A 25,390-nucleotide genomic window follows, 5' to 3' on the forward strand; every position below is an offset into this window, starting at 1 on the left:
TGTGTCTCGAGGCTCTAAAAATCTGCTCTGCCCGTGAATCCCTTATGGCTGCAGGAGCTGGGCACAGCGTTTCACCCGGGAGAGAGCCCGCCCTATCTCACCAGCACGCACGGCAGCTTCTCCTCCCGCAGCTCCATGCTCCAGGCTGCACCTTGGGGAGGCTTAAAACTCATTTATCATCCAAGTAGGCACAACGGGGGCTTCACAGCAGAAGGGGCCAACGTCTCTGTTTCGGTACAGGGACTGCTTAAAGGAGAAACTGAGCAGTGAGGGAGGTTTCTCCACGTTTCCAGACTTGGAGCTGGAGCACACAAGGGCATCCAAGGCACGTGCTCAGCTCTGCTGCTGCCTGAAATACTACAGGCTCCCAGGTACCGCCGCTGGAGCCTTGCAAGATGAGAACTGGACTAAAATTCTTCCATCTACATACTCTCTTTTTCCACACAAAATCAAGTTAGGAGCAAAACAGGGAGAAAGAAAGAGATAGGTTAACAGGGGCTCGCAGATCACATCAGAAAAGACAATGACCAACGCAGGGAGGGGGGATGGAAGGTCCTAAAGCAAGTTCTCCGATTCAGAAAAGTTTCATACCCTTTTTTGAAATGGGTGCGCAGGCAAATCTCCTTTTCCTAAAGTTATTGTAAAATTACCTGAAGACAGCTAGGAGAAATGGGGAGGGACTCTATTGACGGGGTGTAGCGATAGGATGAGGGGTAACAGTTCTAAATTGAAAGAGGGGAGATCTAAATTAGCTATTAGGAAGAAATTCTTTCCTGTGAGGGTGGTGAGACACTGGAACAGGTTGCCCAGAGAAGCTGTGGCTGCCCCATCCCTGGAAGTGTTCAAGGCCAGGCTGGATGGGGCTTTGAGCAACCTGGTCTGGTGGGAGGTGTCCCTGCCATGGCAGGGGGGTTGGAACTCAATGATCCTTAGGGTTCCTTCCAACCCAAACTATCCTATGACTCCCGATCAGAAAGAATACCTGCAAACTAAACATTGTTTTACGTTAAAGTCATTGACATCAAAAAACAGTCACACACAGCAAATTCACACTCGCTGGGCTTTACCTGTGCAGCAACTGCTGCCAGGCCAGAGAGGAATTGCTTGAAAAATCTCTAGTGTTTCCCCCACAAACAGGCATGGTTTCTGCCAGTACCACCATGTCCTTCTGCACTCGTAAGCACTGCAAATCTAATCAAACCAAAGGTACACCAGAGGCAATTTCATCACGTTTTTGTATAATTCCAACAAATGATGGTACAGGCCAGCACTGGCTTTGACCTTGACTGGGACACTGGCACTCCATGGTACGCTCATAGTAGCCCATCGAGCCTATTTTATTCTGCATTTTCTAGCCTAATGTGAAATATTCCTCTGCGAACTAAATGCATATATACACCTTGACTGGTTTACAGGAAGAGTGTTTAAAGTAAGCACAGTGTAATTAAATGCCACACAGTGAATCTATTTTGTGTACTGCAGTCTCAGACAAGGCTGTTTCCAGCTATCAAACATCTTTATGTCTTTTAGAGACAGAGATTAAAATAGGCTTTAACATAATTGAAAGCAATGATCTAATACTTTCAGCTTAAAGGCAGCATTATTGTAGCTATAAAATAGGTGAGAACGCATTTAAATGCTGAATAGAACAGGTTTGTTAACTCTTGCTCAGGTTAAAGTATTAGTGTGTTTGAAAGACATACCTTTTTTTTTTATAAGTGTATATAAAATCATCAATAACACTAAAAAGAATACTCACCAAGTCCCTTAAAAATGTTCAAGTGAAAAACTTAGGAAGATAAAGTTTTGCCTGTATCACGTAAGTTTAATAAGAACCCAACAAATGGTAGAAATTTCTCGTGTTATTTATATTTGATACAAGAACATATACTCTAGTGTGTGGGCACTTACAAAAATATAAATAAAACTCTCTCTTTTTTAAACAACTCTTTAAGTGTAATATAAGACCATTTTACTGAGCGCTTACATACTAGATATTATAGGAAAGCATTACAGTAAGAAAGCTTTGTAATTGAATTGAATTGTTATTCAGATTTAGGCCTTTGCTTGAAGCTAATACAACTGTCAGTAATGACAAGGGCTGTGAGAGGCTTGTTGTCAAACTGCACAGTCAACATCCCACCTCAAAGTGCCAGTTTCAAGTGGAGAAAAAGGATAAGAAACTAATATAAACCAACTGTCAAAAAATCTAGTGGTTCATAACTCATTTTCAAGCTGAATGAGAATAATGAAAACAAGTTGGCTTTGCAGCAACCCGGTACCGAGGTTAAACTCTGGATTTCTTTCCCACACTCTATGAGCAGAATTCAAAGCACCAGTTTGGGTTTAAACCCCGGGAAAGTAGAAGCTTAGTCTGGAGTTTTAGAAGTCTCAGTTTCACAGAGGCCTCCACAGACTACCTAAATATACCCCACTGGTATAATCCAAAGATCCTACACAAGCTATTAACTTCTCACACTGAAAACTCTTCTTACCAGGCTTGACAAGTTTCTAATCAGGCCCCTGAAATCCGTAACACCCAATGAAACATCATTGCTCAGTGCCTTTACTGTTAACATCCAAAAACTCCTGAGACTCAGCAGGTATGAAACACCCTCAGGTTGCTGCATGGGATCCATCTGCCCTGACGCTGACCAGAATGTAAAATACACACACTAGTTCTCCTCTGTAAGCAGCCAGCACTTCCAAAATACTGTTAGTCTCATAAATATAGGCACCTAAAATTGGTCGTAATTCATTTCCTGAACTTTTTTTTTTTTTACTTTTGACCATCAACAAGAAGGGCAGCCTTAAGTGACAGGACTAGATTTTTGTGTCCAGAAATTATGAGAGAAAACCTATGCTAAAGATGGATAATGAGCTAGAGCTGTGTCCAACTCCAGATCCATACCAGAGGCTGCTGTGATAAGAAAGGGATTGGGGAAGTGAAGGTAGACAGACTCCCAGGAAACAAGCTATTAAAAAATTCCAGACATGTACTGAGGGACCAGGGTGGTGGTGGAAAAAAACCATTCGTAATGAGGAAAAAGATACACAGATTTTTTTTCTAAAGTTTAATATCAGATGGTATTATAAACTGCTAAAACCAAACATCTTCACATTATTACATCTGATGCACCATAAAACAGGTTTATGTTACAGTGTAAGATTCAATATTATAAAACTTGCAGAGAACTTCACACAAAAGACTTTACTTTTTACCCCTTTTATTCACAACCAAACCAAATAATTCTCCTCTGTGTACAAACGGGAGTATTTTCTTCCATCTTCTACAGCTGCTTTCAAACCAACCAGTTCTAAACATCAGTACCAACGTTGGTAGTGGGAAATGAACCAGAAAGTGCCACCGTGGTCATTCGCTCAAGACACACACACTTCTTGCTGGACAGCTGGTTGTGGAATTCTAGTATCCTCTGTCTTTTCCTGCCCGGGAGCTTGGCACACAGTCTTTCGTTTGAATAACCGTAGACTCAACCGTAACAAGTCACTGTCCATTGCTGCAGAATTGGTGTAAGTTTGTTTTGTTGCACCCTGTTGAAATTAAAAAATAAATTAAAAAAAAAAAAGTGAAAACAGTGGCTTTTAACATGCAAGCTGAGAAATTAACCTCAAGTAACTCTCAATAATTAGGGGTTTAATCATACATATTCACTAGAAAAGACTCTGAGAATTAATGATTTTTTTTCTATTAGCATGCAAGATCATAAAATCTGCTGCAGTGCAAGAAATGGCAAAAGTATTTTTTCTCTTCATTTTGAAAAGAAAATTATCTAGGTACTTTTAACTTGGAAGAATAGAATCTAATAATTCTTATAAAAGTACATGGAATCTTAAGCAGGAGAATTATTCAACAATTGTCTTTGATATTGTATTTTAACCAATTATTCTTATCACATATTCTCTAAATGCAGAAAGTATACCTCCAGAATTTAAACTCCCAAACAAGAAACAGCACCTACTCCTAGAATCAATCTTAAATTAATCTCTCATCCTAAGTAAAAAATAAACAACCTGCAACCCTCTTTAAAGTCTGTTCTCCGTTATTTAAAGGACTAGGTCTACTCCAGAGCAACACACACAAACGTTGCCATCCTAAAGAAATGCTTTGCATAGTAGAATCTGTGACATGGACATGTTGACCAAGCACTGAAAATTAACCACTTGCCTTTTCATTCTTCATTAGCTGCTTACGAATGGCAGAATCCCTTCGGAAGCACAGAGCTTTACAGCAAGGACCCAGGTTGCTGAGAAGACCTGCTCTCTCTTCTTTTCGTAGAAGTGCAGCCATGTTCAGCGCCCCCAGGTCATGCTCAAAAAGGTTTTCTGCATCTGGAATGAGTTGATATTTGCAGAGATCAACATAACACGTATTTTTGAACAGCAATATGAAATTCCTTCAAGTTTTACAATTTGTATTTCTGCCTTCCAAACAGTATCAAGGTTTGGAAAAAAAAAAATGGATATTGCAGTTTATGGAAAAAAAAAACAAAATGAAAATAAAACAAATAAATCCTTCATCATTCAAAGGGTAGGACATGTATCCTCGCATGTAGCTTCAGCACTGGAAAGCAATATTGAGACAGCAATCACTGAGAGGCCTAAAAATCAAGTGACAGCTCTGGGACAGACCATTTATGGTCAGACATGGGTGATGGAAGGTGTTTACTACTAGCGTTAATCAGCACGTGGTAAAAGCTTCACTTCTCTGCAAGACATCACATAACTGTACTCATGTCAATACAGGGTTTGTCTGGCTATACAGAAGTGAAACACCACTATGTAGACTAATTTCCAAGGTAGATGAACCTGGAGAACAAGTCAACAGATGCTAATGAACTACCCCCTCCTACCAGTTTATCTAAAGCTTTTCGTAATAGTACTCAAAGTGGCAGGACTAGCCCTTTAATACTTTTATCAGAAGAAAGAGAGTGCAGCTAGGACACTTTAACCACTTGAACAAAAGATGGATCCTGAGGTGAATCTTGTCCTGTGACAAGGAGGGTGTAGAGAGGCAGGGGTGGTCTCTTCTCCCAAGTCACAGGCAATAGGACAAGAGGAAATGGCCTCAAGTTGTGCCAGGGGAGGTTCAGGTTTGGATATTAGGAAAAACTTGTACACTGAAAAGGTTATTATGCATTGGAATGGGCTGCCCAGGGAAGTGGTTGAGGCACCATCCCTGGAGGTATTTAAAAGATGGGTTGACATAGTGCTTATTAGTGATGGGGTTTTTTTATCAGTTAGGTTGATGGTTGGACCAGATGATCTTAAAGGTCCCTTCCAACCTAGACAATTCTATGATTCTAAGTCTGTTCCTATGAAACGCAGATGAAGACAAAAAGAATGCACATGTTTGGACCGCAACTCATTGATTTATAACCCTCTTACAATAAATAGGAAGATTATGATATAATTGTGGGGGGGAAGTAAGGTCCAATCCAGCCACATTTGGTGTTCAGCAGAGACTCTTAACACCTAGAGACATCAGCACACCTGGGGAAAAATTAGCAGCTAAAAGCAAAGCCTGCTATAGCAGTTTGGCAGAATGCACACAGAAGAGAACAAAACCACTCAGAATTTGGCTGAAGCTGAGTAAGACTAGTTTTCAAACCAGGTGAAAAGAAACAAAAAAGTTGTGTGAAACCAAGGGCAGGTTAAAGAGAACTGCACTGAAGTCATCAAGACAACCTCAAACACAGAATCATGAGATAGGCAGGACTGTATCCGGGCGGGTCTGTGTTCAATAAACACCAAAATAAGTGAGAAGACACAAAAAGGCCACTTCAAAGATAACACTGACAACTTGTAGTCTGCCCAGATGCTGAGCACATCGGGTGACTACCAAGTCCATATCCTTAGAACAAATCATTGCATGTAATAGAGGGTAAACCAGCTACAAATCTCAATTCCATCACATACTACAGATTTTTGTTTCCAAAGAAAATGAATTTAAGAAAAAAAGAGTCCCTGAAACAAGCTGTCATTTCTTTCCGCATTTCAGTGTCTATTACCAGAAACTTTTCATCCACGATGAGAACACAGAAGGGGAATACAAAACTCAGGAATAGAACAGGGAAACAAATTATACCACCATTAAGAAGTCCAAATAGAAAACACTAAATTTCCACTGTAACACAAACTGATGTAGCTCAAATGCATGCACCTTTCAGGGCACCACATCTGTGCCTTAGTTTGGAATACATATGGTGTGGCTGTGCAATCGCTACTCAAGGAACCTTCACCTGGCAGATGACAGAGGAAACCCACACACTTGAACCTACTGGCAGTTCCACACGTGGCAACTTTGATGCCTGAGAGACTGCACACACCAAAGGGAAATCAGTGAAGGATCTTCAATCCCCCAACCTCTCCAGAGCAAAGTTCTGCTGAATCTGAGTACTCTTAAGACAGTGCTGAACAGTCTCCTATTATCACTATGGACTTTCTGTTTATTTCTAGAGGAGCGTGCAAGGGCTGCTGAGGTTATCTTGGGTATTGTTTTAAATAGCCAGGTGGAGTGATTCTGCCCTTCAGTTCCTGCTGCAAGGAATCCCTGGTAAGAAGTATTTCAGTATACAGCAAATGAAAGCTTACATGGAGAGAGACACAGTTCATACCTTTACTGTATCAGACAGTTCGCAAACTCAGGAAGACTCAATGTTGTATCAACTACATCGTTTATGTGAATTCTTAAGCATGAGTTGAGATTTTTTTTTTTTTCCTTAAACTAGAAGAAAGCTAATACCGCATAGAAAGAGCTGCAAATACTGCAGTGGAAAATTTACAGTACTTACTACTACCAAGTACACATCTCAAATTAAAGAATCTATGATGCATTTAAAATGTTTGCATTTAATTTGACTTTAGAAAAAAGTAGAAGCAGTACCAACAGCCCACAATTAATAATTTAAATGGGTCAAGCAAGCAATTCGCAGAGATTAACAAGATAACTGCATAAAAAATAATGTTGCAAGGAATTAAAAACAATTGTTTTAAATAAAGAACTGGAACTTACAGAGTAAAAAAAAAAGAAAAAATAAATCAGAAAAATCTGGTATTCCCTAAAAACATGGGCTCCACAGATACTATTGTTTATAAGTGATAATTTTCTCACATTTAGATCCTGCGATATTTTTCATACAGATCTTATAGCCCTAAAAGTCTTTTATAAAAAACCAATTCTACCATGCAAGTTGTTGCAATCAGCTCAACTGGTTTTTGGGATGCCAAAGAGAAAAATCAGTATTCTCTCATTCAAAATCCCTGCTTACACTACAGAATTGCAGTGAGCAGCACCGGTATATTTCATGCCCATCCCATCTATTATGCCTGTCTTACAGCACATACTCCATCCAAATCCCAGACTTGTGTATTATTTAATTTCCCACTTCTAGCAGAGACATAATATACTAATTTCACTTAGCTCCTTCATTCTGACCCAAAAGCAATCTATGCATTCTGGAGAGGATCCTCGGAAGGAAAGAGGACATGCAGAGGGCCCTCAAAGAAAATAAGAAATCTTATTTCCTTCTCACAATATTATTACTAATTCACTGCAGAAAATATTTAGCTTGCCAAAAAACAGCTGACACACTTTAGGCCAGGAAAGTATGAATGGTCTCACAAACAGAATATTCCACCAGGATGAAAAATTTTGTTTAGGCTGTTATTCAACACCTCCTCACCACTGCTGGAATTAAAACACTAATTTGACTGACATGCAACTGTGTTACATTCCTGAAATTTTCACACAAACTCGTTATACACTTTCTATGGTCTTGAAATCTAAAATAATTAACTAATGCACATTTCATAAAAATTTTTATAAAGTACAAAGGACTGTTTAATGCCTGCAGAAACAATTACCTTTAGGTTTTTCTAACACTCTCTGGCAAGTCTCTTTAATTTTGGTGAAGAGTTCTGGTCCCGCCAATCGCTTGGAAATGCCAACTCTCAACATAACGGCACCTGGTGTGAATTTTAAGAGCGCAGCCCCAGGCTCCCGTGGTTCTTTTGGCTGCTTTGGCATAAGACTGGACCAATCCACATCTATAACATCCACGGGATCTGCAAAAACATTGACAGAGAATGAGTTATCACATCATCATCCCTTACCCCAGTTGATTAATTTCATGTACTGTGTGCACCCCTGTCTCCTATAAGCAGTATGTATTAGATGAGCAGTTCTCAATGCCAGAACCTTAGACACTTCAGGTAAGAACATCAAAACTCACTTAGATTGGTGAAAAAAAGTAGTATACAAATATAAAGCTTCTTAGATTAAGAAAACCCAAAACCCACACCTAATATTCTGCTTCATTTTTATGGCAACCCCTTTGTTGAAAGGCTGCTCAGACCCTGCTTAACCAGCAGATTTGGTGCTGGTTCACATTCACAAAAGCCACAGTAAAACTAAACATGCTATGACAGATCCAAATTAAATGCTTAAGAAGTTAGTATTTCAACTCTGGATGCTGAATGTTTTTTGCCCTTCCCCCCCCCCCCCCCCAAACTTTATTGAATAACACTTACACGCAGTAGGACTTTTCCATTTGACCACCTACATGAAGAATACCTTTCTTCCTACAATCCCTTTTCCCCCCCTGCCCCCAAAGATTTATTGAATAACCATTCAACTGTGCGTCTCGTATATTTAGCACAGAAGATATGAACACTGATTATACAACCCTGATGACCCAACTGAACTTGCAAGTAGAAGATTCCATGCTTTTCAGTGCATTTGGGAAGCATTTGAGCATGGATGAAGCCTGCTCATAAAAATATCAGTTCCAAATAATGATCAAAATAAAAATAAAAATAAATAACAATATTTTTATAAAAAAGCTTACCCTTCTAGCTATATAAAACAAGATAAATACGACTTCATGATACAGCTCCCAGTACCCTTTACTTACCTCTATACTTCTCAGGCTTACCTATTACAGAATAAATGAGAAATACTTAAGAGCAAACAAACTGCGTGCTCCTAATTCAGAAATACTGTTAACATCACAACAGCATTATATGCAAACTGATCGAACCTTTAGAGTCAAATAATCATAAAGAGGTTTTGCTATACTTTTACCAGGCATCTTCTCATCCTCCTGTTGATCCTCCCGCTTTTCAGCATCACCTGCCAGAATTTCATCCAGTTCATCATCACTGATTGGCTCGTATTCTCCAGCACCAGACCCCAGTGACTGTACATCATCAATCTTTGTTTCATCTTCTCCTATGGAGACAGATACATACTGTAGCTTTAAAGCAATCACTCTTGTTTCCTAAACATGCTTTAAGCAGCCTGAAAACAGAAAGGTTCAGGAGCTAAACTGTTTTTGGGGACAAGTATATTCAACATGAAAACAGGTATTAACTCATGGAAACAGTGACTTTTTTTAATCCCATAAAAAATGAGGCAGTTTGAATTTTACATATCTTGGTCATTTTTTTTTTGGTGCAGCATTAGTCAGACTGCACATAGGTGGCCATATTCAGAAGAAACACATCTGATATCTGGTATGTAGTTAATAATACAAATCTAAGTTGCCACCACAAAGTCTTTAAGATGCTTTTACACATGAATCCAAGCTCAGGATTCAGTCCAAAGGCTCTAAAAGAGAAAGCAGAAACTAACCCCCCCAAAACCCAAGAAGGTCCAAGATATTCTGAATGAAGCAACAATTCACAGACTTTTACACTCTTTGTGGAAGTCACAAGAGGAGCTTTTAGAAAGCCATGCCAAACTTCTTTAGTTGTTGTTACATACCTATCCATCCACCTAAATATGCATATACAAATACTCTGTGTAAACACGTTCCTTAAAACCTTTAAACACTGCATTTTGCAGCTTGTGAAAGGAACATCTGAAGGTATTATCTCACCTCCAAGACTGAAAGGTCTGATTCAAGCATTCAGAAAACCTGCTGCTCAAAACTCGGGCTTTCTTAGGGCTCTCCACCTGCCACTGCACTTGCAATAAGTTGTGCCATATAAACTCGACAGAATTTACAGGGGTTCTCCCCTGTAGCTGACTATATCTAGTATCTTCCAGCTGCCTTAACCAGAAGGGAAACTGTCTCTTTTTTTAAGGTGTTCCCAGTTTATTTTTTTTTCACTCACCTTTGTAAAAGCTACAGAGAGGGAAGAAAAACAGTAAATCACCTCAACTAACCTAAAAATGGTCACAGAAAAAGCAAGTGAGAGACATGTTAGCAGAGCGTAAATTAACTACTCGGACCACCTGGCAGTGCTTTGGAGGAAGATTATAGCAACTTCAGCACTATTTAAGCCCACTCCTACAGCAAACACATTAAGGTTCAAGACATTACAGTAAATTAGCATTTATATCCTCACACATTTCATTAGAAAGCATACTACAGTAATTTGTCCAAGTAAATACCAGATACCTCCTCAGTATCAGATTTGGAAATTGTATTTAGTTTTCAAAAAAGTTTTTCCTTTTTAAAAGGAAAATAAGGGGATCTATACTAGGTTTCATTTTGTGCCTTACGAATTTAAATATTTAAATGTGTGCTTGGACAACACAAATGAACCATTAAAAAAATTACCATATGAAGCAATTAAAAATAATAATCCATAGTTCTCAATACATTATTTAAAAAAGATTACTTTCTCAATTTTGAATTTCAAAACAAAGTTTGGTTATGTCTAGATTATAATCCTCTCACTACCTTTACTGCTTTTTGGCAGAAATTTACTTTCATATTAATTTTGCATTAAAAACACGATACATTAGTCAGCTAAAAAGAAGCAACGTAAACAGGAGTAATAAAGTAATGAAAGATAATAAAGTACACTAAAAGTTAGAAAATCATAAACATGCCATATATAGTATGCTTTAATAAAATGGAATGCATTTGAATTTGAATGCATTTTTCTAAAAAAATAATCCTAAATATACCATAACTTCCTACAGATGACAGTTTTCAGAGAATTTAGAGAACGGCCTTTGAAAAATACACAGAAGAATACACATCAAAACACTTACAAGAAGTCTGTTAAAAGGAAGGACCTAAGAACACATTTAATATCCACAGCCTGTTTAGTTATAGGTGCACTCTTGGAAACAGATAAGGTACCTAGGAATAGCCTTTCACCAACTCTTTTCTGAAGTTATCACACTGCACTCTCACATTTATTGCACCATTCCTTCCTCTAGCTTAAAAATCGCTGCATTCTCTCCATTACAGCAACACAGAGCAGACTTCCCCATGCTCATGCAAACACTATCTTTGACAAGTGCTTCTACCCCACAAATAGCCTCTGTAAATGGAATTCTCTCATTTGTACCAGTCAGCCTCAATGACCACTTTGTAAGCAATCTGGTAGGAGATATAGTAAGGAATAAGCATTTCTCACCATCCTCTCCAGACAACATTAGATTTAACTGCTCAAATTAACAATTAACATCTACTGATAATTCTTACTAAGCATGCAAATATGAGACAATGTCCTGTTATCCTGTGTGAAACTACAAAAGCTTAATTAATTAGTTTCTCTGTCTGAAGACTACAGACTTCAGGCCTTACCATCATAAACATCCAAAAATTCCAAATCCTACAGTGCCTTTTTTTCCTCTCAACAGATTTTAGAGAAGACAACTCCTGCAATCACCAAAAAATGCCCAACTTACTGAACGTAACTGTAACATACACCCGTTACTCTGGATTTACTCTCGTTCTTTTACCTTGTTGATACAGATTAAAAAGTATTTTGCAAACTCCCTATCCATGCAAACCTCAAGCTGTCTAATCTATGGGACAAATGCTTAAGGGTTTGTCAGTGTTCACCCCTTCCTTACTTTATTTATTATCAATCCTAAGTACATTTTCTCTGGTACCATAAAGGCCAGCAAACTGAAGCTGCATTTAATCAGATTACCTCAGAAAATGCCATTTTTGGACTTTTGTGCCAAGCCATGTACATGTTTCACCTACTAATCACACAATTTTTTCTACGATAACTGGGCTCTGCAGAAAAAAACCCCAAAGAACAGTTAAAAGTAAACACTTGTCTTTTTTTTTTTTCACTCATTACTTGTCACTTTCGGACTAAAAAATAGAACTTATGGTATAACAAAGCAATCAAATGTTGGTGTATTCTTTAGCAAACTGTCTATTCAGAGATGTTACACCTTGGTGAAATTATACCTCAAATCATTTATGTTTCTTTACCTCAAGACTTCTTTAGAACTTAACAAATAACACTAACACAATTAACACTAAAGAAGACCCTCAACAGTTTTCTCTCTTATTGTGTCTGCTTCCCCAGCAGAGAAGCTGGAGCCAATAAGCCTTTCAGTAGAAGATTATCCTAATATAGCTCAATTAAGCACTATGCTAAAAGGGAAAGAATAGAATATTTGTCAATCCAGGTTCTTTCCTAGAATAGCTCACCTTCTAAACTCTCTACCTTTTCGGCCTCATTTCCATCTTCAAAACCTTGTGAAGGTCCTGAATCTTTGTCTGTTCTTTCCTTCTCTGAAGTCGCCGAATCCCGACCAACACCATCAAACTCCTTTTCGTGATCTCTGTCCAGTTTCGTTTCACTGTGTTTTGTCGACTCTTTTTGAGAGGAGATGTCAAGAGTTCTGTCTCTCTCTCTCTCAGCAGGATCGGGCAGTTGCCTGTCTCTCTCTCTGTCCAGCTCCCGTCTTTTCTCCCTCTCCCTCTCTCGTTCTCTGAGTCTCTCTCGTTCCCTGCTCCTCGGCCAGTCCTTGTCAACATCTCGGTCCCACTCTCTCTGTCTCCTCTCTCTCTCTCGTTCTCGATCGTGCTCATGTCGATCTCGCTCCTGCAGCCTTTCCCTGCTATCAAAGGATCCAGATCTGGAATGGACCTGACGATCCGATTCAGGAGAACTTCTTCTTGAACTGTGGCTTCTCGAATCTTGACGATCTGAACAAAATATTTTAAATATAAGCGTGACTACAGCACGAAAATGTGATACCATCTTACTAGACCAAAGCATTTTAAAGATTCAGGTATGAAAACGTACTTCTCAAAAGCATCATCTTCAAATTAATAATGCCTTCAGATTCTCTACAGATTTAACCTTACTTAAAAACATAAGGCATTTCTCCCACTCCCAAAAAAAGATTTTTAGTGGCTACTTCCTAATATGACAGAAGCCAAAATGAAGGCTTATCATTTTAACTCAGAAGTTTAGGAAATAATCTCAAAATTCAAAATTTTCAAAACATGTCTTCTAGAAGCTAGGAATGCCCTGGTTAGCAAATGATAAATTCATAAAAACAATCCCAGGCAACTAACTACAAGGAGAACAGAGAACCAAAGCGCTTTAGGTGGAAGATATTTTCCTTCTGATGCTGTGTAAATTTTAAAATATTTTATCTTTTTCTTTTTTTCCCCCCACGAACTACAAAAACAAGTAAATTTTGACTATTTTGATTTGCAACAAAGATGATTTCTATATGCATTAGAAGTATGCCTAACAGGAACCATGACAGATTCACCTCAGTGCAAATAGCTCCTGAGATGATAATGGATCTCTCTCCCAGAGAGAAAAGACATTTTCATTTCGCATAGATTTCAGGATTTCCATATCAAAATAGGGAAAATATAAAAAAAAAAATAATGAATTTAAGAACATTATTTAGATGATAAAATTACCTCAGTGCTCTGTTAGCACAAGCATTTTCTCTTTCCATGAGTTTTTTTTTTTGTCCAACAAATTACTATATTCCCCAAACATCATGAACGGAACCTGACTGAATGTTTTGGTGTAAACAAAACGGTAATCCTGCCCGCTGAGGATCAGCTTTTCAGATTATGGTAATATTTGCAGGAATCTCAATTCGCTCTAGTTTTATGAAGGCTTATCATTTTAACTCAGAAGTTTAGGAAATAATCTCAAAATTCAAAATTTTCAAAACATGTCTTCTAGAAGCTAGGAATGCCCTGGTTAGCAAATGATAAATTCATAAAAACAATCCCAGGCAACTAACTACAAGGAGAACAGAGAACCAAAGCGCTTTAGGTGGAAGATATTTTCCTTCTGATGCTGTGTAAATTTTAAAATATTTTATCTTTTTCTTTTTTTCCCCCCACGAACTACAAAAACAAGTAAATTTTGACTATTTTGATTTGCAACAAAGATGATTTCTATATGCATTAGAAGTATGCCTAACAGGAACCATGACAGATTCACCTCAGTGCAAATAGCTCCTGAGATGATAATGGATCTCTCTCCCAGAGAGAAAAGACATTTTCATTTCGCATAGATTTCAGGATTTCCATATCAAAATAGGGAAAATATAAAAAAAAAAATAATGAATTTAAGAACATTATTTAGATGATAAAATTACCTCAGTGCTCTGTTAGCACAAGCATTTTCTCTTTCCATGAGTGAAAATATAAAAAAAAAAATAATGAATTTAAGAACATTATTTAGATGATAAAATTACCTCAGTGCTCTGTTAGCACAAGCATTTTCTCTTTCCATGAGTTTTTTTTTTTGTCCAACAAATTACTATATTCCCCAAACATCATGAACGGAACCTGACTGAATGTTTTGGTGTAAACAAAATGGTAATCCTGCCCGCTGAGGATCAGCTTTTCAGATTATGGTAATATTTGCAGGAATCTCAATTCGCTCTAGTTTTATAAATGCTAGAGAATACCTCCCTTCACATTAATTACAAATGAGAAGAGTATACAGCCATCCAAGAATGACTTGGGATTCATACCTTTGCACTTTTCTACAGAATGATAGGTCAGTCTCACTAAAACACGTCGTATTACCTGAAGATGTGCTGCGGCTGGGTTCCCCTCGTTTCAACTGATCAATTCTGGATTTCCGCTCCCCAGTGATTTCTAGGCTTTTCTTCTCTCTCTCTCTGTCCCTGTCTCTGTCTCTAGAGCTACTGTGCAGGATCCTCTTCCGTCCAGTCTGGTCATCTCCACTGCGATGAGCTGACTCATTGGAAGGGGATCTAAGCCTGCTTGAGGCGTGGCTCCGATTGCTACCAAGACTGCTGCTGCGCTTCTGATCCAGAAGTTTACGGTGTGGTCCATCATCTATAGTGACGTGAGGGGCTTCCACTTTCTCACCCCTCATCCTGTGACTCTTTCTATGGGAGTCCTCAGTGCTTCTTTCTGGAACAACAATGTCGCCACGTTCAGGAACATCTTCATCTGACCAGTCACTAAATGTTGTATCGTCTCTTTTTTGGGGGACTTCTGCCACAGCTTTCTCAGGTGGTGCTTCAACCAATTCTTCTTTTGTTACAGGGGGGGTTCTCGGGCCTTTCTTCTTTTTATGATGTGGAACAATTTCTTCATCAGAAACTTCAGAATCACCCTTGGACCTCTTCCTCTTTTTCTCCACATTTTTCTTTTTTTGTCCTTTCTTGGGTGAAAAGACCTGGCTTTCCTCAGTCGTTGATTCATTAGCGTACCTCTCCACCCCACTGTCATCATCTTTCTTCTTCTTTGTGGCCTTTTTCTGTACCTTAGACTTCCTCTTGCTGTCATCATGCATTCTATCAGAAGCATCTCTTTCTTCAGATGGACGGTGTCCAAGATTTTCCTGAACCCTGGACCTGGAGCTTTCTGAAGCATCTGGTTGCTCTCTCTGCTTATCTGCTGAAGAAACTCTCTCTTTAAACTCAGGTTCTTCGTAACGCCGGGAACTTTCCTTTCTGTCTGATTTTCGCTCTTCTTCTTTCCAGCGACTCTGTCGCTCTTCTGCAGCGTGAGAGGGGCTCAGTGACCGGGACTCCTGTGGCCGCACAACCTGGCTCAGAAGTCTGTGCTTCTCATCTACAAAATGGGAAAAAGGAAGCACTTCTATTGTTTAGGAAGAACAGGTGAACATTTGGTACGTTGTGCATGCCAAAAAGTGTCAATCAAAACAAATAATCCCTTATTTCAGTTACATTTCTTAAGTTTTTCTACTGCTGCAGCAGCAACAGACTATTTCCATTATGATAAATATGCATCTCAAACAACAGATGTGGAAGCCACTGTCACCTGGCAGACGTAACATGCAATGACAAAAAGACAAACATACAGATTAAGGAAAATGGTGTTACTCATAAAAATAAGGGGAGGAGGACATTTATAAAAGCTTGCCCCATGCTTTTTCTATTTAAGATCGCAAATTATTTTCTGTAGGCAGAGGGTGAGCTGGATCCTGCTGTAGAGACAGCCAACTCTTACTCACTTTTATCATCTCCACTGTTGTAAGCATCACTATCAGGAGAGTGCTCACGGCGACGTTTGGGCGACTGGCGAGGACTGGGACTGCTTTCATTTCTGTGACGCTTCCTGCAGAACAAACATGTACAGTCAGATTTCTTTAAAGAAAACATTCAATATTTGAGTTTATCATCAACACAACCCGTGAAGTCCAAGCACTTCATAGAGAAGTCAACACATCTAAGGATGTTAGGAAATTTTGTAGTTTTCTAAGTTGTTATTCCAAAACTGTTTTCTGATCATACTTATGGTTACCTCAATCTAAAATGCTAACACTTAGCATAACTATATTTTTAGCAAAAAGTTATGAAAGACTATTAAGATGATTTTTTTCCTCTGGTAATGATCCTTGCTGTGGTTTGACCACAGCTGGCAGCTAAGTCCCCACCAAGATGCTTGATGACTTCTCCACCCAGTGGGATGGAGGAGAGCTTGTATTACAGGATTTATAGGAACAGATAATTCTCTCATACAAAAGCTATTAATTACTTCCAAGCAAAGCAGCCATTCAGGGCAACACTGGTTTGCTTATTATTGATGGCACAAGGAGAATTTTATTGTACTAAATGAAAAAGAAGACAAAGAATCAGTGCTACATACTTTAAGGAAGCACCACAAAATCTTGGAATATCGTTCACACCTTCACTAGTCGTCTTCTGGTATTGAAAAATCAGTAGTGCAAAGGGTAATTTTACGTACCACAGAAATTTAATGAACAAAGTCAGGAAGCCTGACCTAGTTACCTGCTATCTGACTCGCCAGGCTTCAAAAGGAACCACAGTCCACTACTACGCTTCCAAGAATGCCTGCATTATTAAAGACAAGCCCACACAAGTAGACTTAAAAGGAAAAATGACATCATCTGGCTCAATTGTTGGTTCCTGAGTAGTTCCATAATTCTGCACTAACAAAGCATCAGATTAACTTCACTACCATAGTGCTGATTTTGGGGCTACCCATATGGGCCACACAGATGCAGGGGAGGCACAGCTCAAGACCAGGACTCTGCATAAACAGGATATGTTCTTCCTTATGACACTCCCTGGCTTGCTAACTTACTGAAATCAACAGTAAAAGAATGCCTTTTTTGGTGGTTTTGGTTGAGGTTGTTTGAGTTTTTTTTGACTGAAGTAACATTCAGAACCACTTACTTGGATTTTCTTTCTTCATGGACATCTCTTGAGCTTCTTTCTTCTCGAATATCTTCTCTCTTATCCCTGCGGTCTTCCCTTCCTTTGTCTTTGTCATCCCAATCTCTTTGGCGCTCTCGTTCTTTGTCCCTGTCCCGACCTCTCTCCCTGTCTCGTTCCCGCTCTCGATCTCTTTCGCGCTCTCGCTCCCGCTCTCGTTCCTCCCGCTCTCGTTCCCGTTCCTTCTCCCTCTCCCTTTCTCGTTCTCTTTCCCTGTCATGGTCCCTGTCTCGGTCACGATCCCGGTCCCTGTCTTTGTCCCGCTCTCTCTCCCTCTCCCGTTCCCGAGCACGATCTCTTTCCAACTCTCTTTCCTTCTCCCTTTCTCTTTCCCGGTCTCTTTCTCTTTCCCTCTCTCGGTCTCTCTCCCTTTCTCGCTCTCTCTCTCGGGCCCTTTCATCTCTCCTGTCATCAGACCGATCCACCCTTCGGTCTTCTCTTCTTTCATCCCGCTCCAGGTCATCACTCCGTCCTTGGTGTCGTACCGGTGAGCTTGCTCTCTGATCTGTGAGGAGAGGCAGGTTTGATTACCAAGCACTAAAGGGACATATGTCGCTTCCACCACACTGATCGTCAAAGCAAAAGCTCTTGGGTTTTTATCTAGATACTGGTTTGCATGTAATGAAAAGCAACTTGGATCTTGGGGGAAGAGAAAAGACAAAGAAAGTACCAATTTTTGAAAGACTTCAATATTTAGGGAGCGAGCTTTCCCTATTTTAGCCAAAGCTACTAAAAAACTAAATATATATTTTCTACCAGAGTTTTCTGAATGGCTTCAGAAGAGAATTATACACCTCACAGCCTAGCTATTATTAATACATTACTCAATGATTCAAAATCTGGTATAAGGTTTCGAAAAGCTCTGAATGACATACATATGAAATGGTAAGAGTTCTGTACGAAAATTTTACTTCCTAAAACTGTTAACTGTCATGGGCTTTAAAAGAACTCATACTATTTAGAATACATAGTAAAAGGTATTACAAAATAAGAAATACTAGCCTGTCTCTTCACAGAGGAAGAGATCCCTGCACAGAAGCACACAACCAAATCCATGAGAAAGGGAGAGGCAAGGATGCAATACAGGAAGCAGGACTGCTAGGGGTTTCCATATGTATTTACTGCAGAGCCTTAGAAGCTGAGTTTTTCAGTGTTCAGACAGTGGATTAGAGTCATAAAGCAAACAATTTATACAGAAAGGACAGTGAAACCAGATTTATCTAACCACAGACTAGCTGCCTTTTGTTAGTTAGATTTTGTATATTTTAAAAAATATTTCTAGAAATTGTGACCACTTTATGACAACTTCTATGCTGATGTTAGTAGCATTTGAGTCATACAAAAAAAAAAAAAATAAATAAATCAATAAAGCTATTTTTCCACAATATATATTAGGGGTACTACACAAAAGTGCAAAAAATGGCACAAACAGAGGTTGGTATTTTTCAGTCCATTACTCTGGGGCTGAGAATGCCCTTCACTGTAAATTGAGACAACGTCCACCAGGGGTGAGCAGGCAGAGGCTGAACAGGACTAAATCAATAAAACATGCATTTCCATCGGTTTAATCAATTTTCATCTCCAAGTGAATTAACAAGGATTTAATGCTCCCCTGCTACCAGGTAAAATTAAAAGCAAACTTAAGTGACATTTCTGTCACAGATGTAACACTTCTCTTCTTAAAAAGTCAAGTCACTGGTCCATGACATTGGTTCCATGAAAAACAGGTTTCACATTCTTTTAAGGGTGCCGATAACATTACAATATGATTTATTGTGCATACTAAGTATTAGATTTTATACATAAGTTCTGTAACTCCTGTTTGTTATGTCAGTTTTGATGACAAAACATCTACATGAAATTCTTACACGAATCAAGATACTGGAAGTGTATTAGACAATTAAATGTAGATAGTCAGCCCTTCTTACGTGATTTCATCATTTGAAGTGCTGTTCCAGCGGTTTTTTGGAACACCTACATATTTGCCTTTGTCGAACTATGCCCAAATTTGCAAGCTTACATTTTAAAATCATACTCAAAGATTCCTTATGTATCATAGAACTAAGCACCAACCAAAATCCATCTCCATTTTCTCTGAATGACAAATTTTACTGTGGTCTAATTATGGAAACTATGTCTTGAATTGTAACTCTGAGGAGGATTTACTATTACAAAAAGCAATCTAATTTTTAAGGAAGAAAACAATAAATGTTATCTCCATTCAAGCTCTTTACATTTTTCCTCACCAAAGGGAAACACAACCCATTCAAAGCAACTTCCCTTCTAGAAATTTATTTTGTTGTGATGACACATATTTACTTCTAAGGTCTCTTTCCCTCAGTTTTTTTTTTTGTTTTTGTTAAATTAAAATCTCTGTATGATATGAAAATCACAGATTACATTATAACATATCTAGGACTTATTGGGAGCGAGGAGGTGGAAGAGATGAAAGCTAGACTACAAAAGCCAACCCCCAGGACACATTCAGACTGAAGGATTTTTCAGCTGACAAGACAAAGGAAGCCTGGAGATTAGGTTTGCTGAAATCCTGTCTTGAAGATGAGACAGAATCTAAAGCAGAACCTGCCACAAGAACAAACAATTACAGATTCATTTCAAGAGACCAAAAAGCTCCTCACAAAGTAAAATACAAACCATCTGTTTGAAAAAATGAAGTTAAACAGCAACTAGAACACATGTGACTTCCAAATCCAAACTCAAGATAGAAAAAAAACCAACACTGCAATTTTATTTTTATTCTTCAGAGCTCCTCATTTCATTTCCACACTATTTTCATTTGCCAGACAACTCCTGTTCTCTTAACTGGTGAGCAATACAAATATTTTCCAAAGTGAAAGTTGGTACCAAGTTCCTTAGAGACAACATAGTACTTTCAGGTGCAGAAGTGTGACAGCTTGCATACTATGTCTGAAAGAACAGTCCTGCATAATCCTTCAATAATCACTGGTATCTGTACCAACACACACTTGCCAATTATTATTGACAACAACAAAGCATTCATCAATATTAAGTTCTCCCCCCAAAAAATTTTTTTAATTAATCATGAATTTGAACTGTCACTTATTTTAGCAGTAGTCGGTCAGACAGCCTAGTAGTCAGGCCTTCCCCAAAACATACTCAAATAATTCCCAGTGCAAAAGCACTATGCTTCTACACAAACAGAACCAGTGATGAAATGCAGTCATGACTTGGAGTTTCCATGCGCAGGTAGATGAAGTGCAGCAGGAGGTTAAGAGAATGAAAAACTGCTTTACACTGAAGTTGTACACTGAAGTTTAGTTTGTGTAAAGACTACTTGGATGAATAAAAAAATCTAGCCAAAGGAAGGGATAAAGGGCACAGCATTCATGCATACACTGCTAATGAGAGATCTTACTACAGAAGTTAACTTAAACCAAGGACAGGACTAGTGTCAGTGTGTCATGTCAAATGAGCTATTTATCAATTGGTGTTACAGGGGCAGAACAAGGAGGAAAAAAAAAGGGAGGGAGAGAGAAACATACGTACATATACATTTGACTACATACGTGTATGTAAAAATACACATGAAAATACCTCTTTCTCTGTTGTCGCGCCTGTCCCGGTCACCGTGCCTTCTTTCAAAGGAGGAATCCCTTGCTTGTTCTCGACTGTCATAGCGATCCCGATCAGCGTAGCTACTCCTGGATTCCCAGCTGTCATGGTAGTTTCCACTGCTGCTGTGACCATCAGCCTGGGATCCTCTAGTCCCCCGACTTCCTAATAGTGATGTAGCAACATAAAAGATGAGTTTCCACTGGTATTTTATACCAACTAAAGTAGTAACTTTTAATAAACTTGAATAAACTTTTCATGAAAAATAGAAATTGTAGTGTCAATCTCTACTTAACAAACAACTCTCAAATTTCACATTTAAATTGTAAGGTTATTATTTTCAAACAGCAAACTCTTTCTAAATCACCACCCCCTGGTCTTAGCATGAGGTCTCTTGACTAGGAATATAACAGTCCAAAAGTCAGTTCACATTTATTCCGAGTAGGATGTAAACCTACAGACAGTGCAGCAGGAATAAGCAGAGAAAGTAGAGATCACTTTTTCCTGTAAAAGTTTATGTCATTTTCCTAATGAAAACATCACAATAAGCCTGAGAAAGCTAAAACGTATTTACTATAGATGATTTAAAGGTAGCAAGTGAAGCTGTTCTACAAAGTGCATCACACTTTCAAAAATACTGCCAAAGGTTAAAATCCCATTTTTCTTGGTCAATCAAGAAGAGTGGGGCGGGGAGGTGAAAGAAAGTTTTCAGGTACCTAAGACATGCAGTTGCTTTTGAGAGAAAACAAAAAACCTGCTGCCCAGTGCTCTGACACAATGCCCCCTGTGAATCTTCCATTACGCATCAGCCTCTTACTTGTGTTTGTAGCCCACGGGAGAACCTAGTGTTGCAGAAACTCTAAATAGAGTGGTGCAAGGGGAGTGTTTGCTTTAAAATCGTATGGCAAAATACCAATGTTATGCCACTTTAATGAATGGAGAGCACAGAAGTGCTATAAATTCAAGCAACTGTTCTAATTTAATGACCATAGCTTTAAAAGCATGAACTACTTGGCAGTAGTTCCATATCACATATCAAGGTAATATGAACGTCAATATTCAATCTCCAATTATAGGGATACATTATTTTTTAAAATCATGCAATACCCTTGTCAGACAATTCGGGACCTCTGCCTCGACTTCTGCCAGTTCTATCACTTCTGCTCTCATTTCTGGAGTCACTTCTGGAGTCATTCCTTGTTTCGGTACGAGAGCTCTCCTCTCTGCCATGGGATCTTCCATAGCTGCGCGAGTCATCCTGGTACTGGTCATCCTTTTTGTGGGCATCACGACTGTCTCTGTCCCTGTAGTCATGGGAATCCCGTGTGGAACGCGAGTCTCTCTGGTCACGACTGTCTTTGGTATCTCTGCCATAATCCCTCGTATCCCTGGAGTCCCGAGTGTCTCTGGAGTCCCTTGGCTCCCTCCGATCCCTGTTGTCTCTCGTCTCCCTCCGATCTCTTCCATCACGAGACTCTCTGTCATCTCTATGATCCCTGGAGGTACTCTGCTCCTGGTCATAATCACGATCATCTCTTGTTTCTCTTTCTTTTTCTCTTTTCCCTCTAGTTTCTGTAAAATGTTTAAAAGCACGTTATATACCTAGCTTAATCAGAGAAAGCAAAAATTCAGAAGACAAATAACATTCAAATAACAGCCAAAATACATTTCTGACATACACACAGAAATCAAAATTAATATATAAGTTGAAGATTATGTTGGGTATCTGCCTATATACTCAGTAAGCTTTAAAGATCTGTACTTCACAAATATTTACCCGTTCAAAAAACTGTAAGTATAATAACAATAAATTTCAAACCTATTAGAGAGCAAGCAAACTGCAATAATTTTAAGGTAGGATAATTTCTCTTCCTATCAGATTCCTTTTTTTTCTCCACACACATATTTTCAGGAAATTTATGCTACTTTTAGACCACTGCTTTTAAGATCTCAATGCCCTGCTAGAAATATTTTTCTTCTGTTTTTTTTTTGTTTTTTTTTTGTTTTTTTTTTGTTTTTTTTTTGTTTTTTTTTTGTTTTTTTTTTGTTTTTTTTTTGTTTTTTTTTTGTTTTTTTTTTGTTTTTTTTTTGTTTTTTTTTTGTTTTTTTTTTGTTTGTTTGTTTTGGTTTTTTTTAAAGGTTAAGTTTACAGCCAGTCTAAAAAAAGCTGATACATATAATCTTTCTAATCGGTCTCTTGAGAGAAACTGCATGCTTGCCTATCACAAATTGCTCAACCAGCTTTACAGATTTCCAGAGGGAATGACTGTTTCTTTGCACACAACTAATAATGTCAATTAAGAAGACAACAGACAGAGCGATCAGCGAGGACTGGATTAGCATTTGGGCACCTCACAGAAAAGACCAATAGTTACCTACACGTATCCTGCTGTTACTCAGCTGATCCACTAGTATATGCCTGATATCAAGAGAAGATCACTGACCTACTGATGCCACCATTGCATTACACAATAAACACCTGACAGATGCCTACAGCATCTCTACAATCATCTGAGCCTACAGAAGCAGCCCTATCAGGAGCACACATTGCACAGTCCCTGAAAACAGCTCCACCAACAGAGGAAGGATAATATAGATGTCTGCCAATGTTTTCTTCATCCCACAGCCATTGGGATAGGTACAGCCAATGCCACAATTTGAAAATCAAGTTTCAAAATGCAATTTGCAAATAAATAAAAATTAATCTTAAGTGCTTTATTTATTCATACCATCCCGCCTCTCATGGCGCCTGTCATGAGACTGTGAAGTCCGATCACGATCATGCCTTCCCTTGTCTCTTCCTGGAGATCGGTGTCTCGAAGGGCTTCGCTTCCTCTGAGGAGAAGAGGAAGAGTGTGGGGGATAAGGAGAAGATGATCTCCTTGCAGGTGGGGAAGCTGTCCTTTGATAGGATGGAGAAGGAGTTCTTTTGCGGTGTGGGGAAGGAGAATGTCTTTGAACAGAGGAGCCTGACTGTGATGAAGAGGAGTGATGTCTGGAGGACAGGGGAGAATGATGCTGACCTGATGGGGAAGCAGACCTGCAAGGAAGAGTTAGGATAGGCACACATGTCATAACTTCATTTGAGAGGTTGTTACCATACCCCAAAAAGAGATTTAAATAATTTGTGCATTCTGGACCCTTGATCTGTTAAAAATAAGTGCTGTTTCTATAAAACATCAAACTAATCTTCACTCAAGGGTTCCAAGGATATTCTTCAAAGTATACTTATATTAAAATTGTTACAGTTCATTAATATCCAACAAGTTGTCCAATCAAAATTACATTATACAGCTACCAGAACGCCTTCCTGGAGGAAGGGAGGGAGGAGCAGAAAAAACCATGATCCTCTACCCCATCTCCAAAACCAAGAACAATTGTTTTCTTCAATACAAGATGTTTTTTGGAGTTCATGGTAAAATTAGGCAGATAACTTTTACACAGTGTAACCTGAAGGGATTTCTTTTTCCTTTTGTTTTCAACAGCATTAATTTTTTTAGAAATTAATAGCATCTCCTCCTTTTGCATTTTTAACTTCTTTATTTTGTTATAAGCATTGATGTTTAAACAATTTAGGCCTGTATCCTGATATGCCTATTGACTTAAAAGTCTGAATGTCTCCACAAGCCAGGAAAACTCATATCTAATAGAATAAGAAAAAAGTATACAAAGTGTCTCTCATCTTGGAAATCCCATCACTTAACATTATGAATAAATTTGTTTACTGTTGTGTAAATGATCTTAATTTATCTCATGCACAGTCTAACGTGGACAAACACACACTTCAAGCCTTTGAGCTTGTAGTGGTTGCATCCAAGCAACTTTGCAAGTATCTTTTCTAAGGAAACATGCATTTTCCTTAACTCCCACCTCCCTTCCACTTCACAAAATTCCAGAGACTCCAAAGAGAAGAGCAGGAGTCAGAAAAACCACACGTGGGCAATAAATTAAAAAAAAAAAAATATCTCACTTGATTTTAAGCATTTAGTTCCTTCTTTTAAACATCCATTTACAGTGTTGGTGACTTCAAACAAACATCCAGATCATACAGACACAGTTTCAGGTGACTCACAAATGAGGGACTACTTTACCAAAAGCAGTAGTACCTCCCACAGTCTTCCACACTAGTCCAGCAGTTGGTAAAGACATATATATGACACAGCTTTTGCTGAGTATCTTGCAAACATCACAAGAAATTCTTCTCAGTGAGATAGCTGATGTTAGTTGGGCTCTAAAGAGAATGGGCTCTGGAGTCTTTCAGGCTAGCAGGCTTATAGAATGTCATTACTCTATCCACGAGCCAAGTTGCCCACCCAGTACTACTCAGCAGTGGATCTCCCAGGCTAA

At 38.7% G+C, this 25,390-nt stretch overlaps 1 protein-coding gene across 6 annotated transcripts in view; it reads right to left on the reverse strand.

Annotated features, from left to right (window-relative positions):
* Positions 1 to 3,059: 3,059 nt before the first annotated feature.
* ZC3H13 (zinc finger CCCH-type containing 13) overlaps positions 3,060 to 25,390 on the reverse strand; it is a 50,467-nt gene continuing 28,136 nt past the window's right edge. For 3 of the 6 annotated variants that reach the window (XM_014965893.1, XM_014965892.1, XM_014965889.1), the window contains 11 exons: positions 23,773 to 24,083; positions 22,151 to 22,615; positions 21,026 to 21,208; positions 17,411 to 17,954; positions 16,225 to 16,328; positions 14,802 to 15,821; positions 12,435 to 12,935; positions 9,098 to 9,250; positions 7,885 to 8,085; positions 4,187 to 4,350; positions 3,060 to 3,552 (listed from right to left, as the gene is read on the reverse strand). In XM_014965893.1, the coding sequence (XP_014821379.1) occupies positions 3,382 to 3,552; positions 4,187 to 4,350; positions 7,885 to 8,085; positions 9,098 to 9,250; positions 12,435 to 12,935; positions 14,802 to 15,821; positions 16,225 to 16,328; positions 17,411 to 17,954; positions 21,026 to 21,208; positions 22,151 to 22,615; positions 23,773 to 24,083 (3,817 nt within the window). In that variant the 3' untranslated portion in view covers positions 3,060 to 3,381. The remainder of the gene's footprint in view (positions 3,553 to 4,186; positions 4,351 to 7,884; positions 8,086 to 9,097; positions 9,251 to 12,434; positions 12,936 to 14,801; positions 15,822 to 16,224; positions 16,329 to 17,410; positions 17,955 to 21,025; positions 21,209 to 22,150; positions 22,616 to 23,772; positions 24,084 to 25,390) is intronic. The other 3 variants (XM_014965895.1, XM_014965890.1, XM_014965891.1) reach the window with 3 other exon arrangements.

Source organism: Calidris pugnax, unplaced genomic scaffold, assembly GCF_001431845.1.
Source record: "Calidris pugnax isolate Ruff unplaced genomic scaffold, ASM143184v1 scaffold20, whole genome shotgun sequence".
In the NCBI taxonomy this organism is placed as follows: domain Eukaryota; kingdom Metazoa; phylum Chordata; class Aves; order Charadriiformes; family Scolopacidae; genus Calidris; species Calidris pugnax.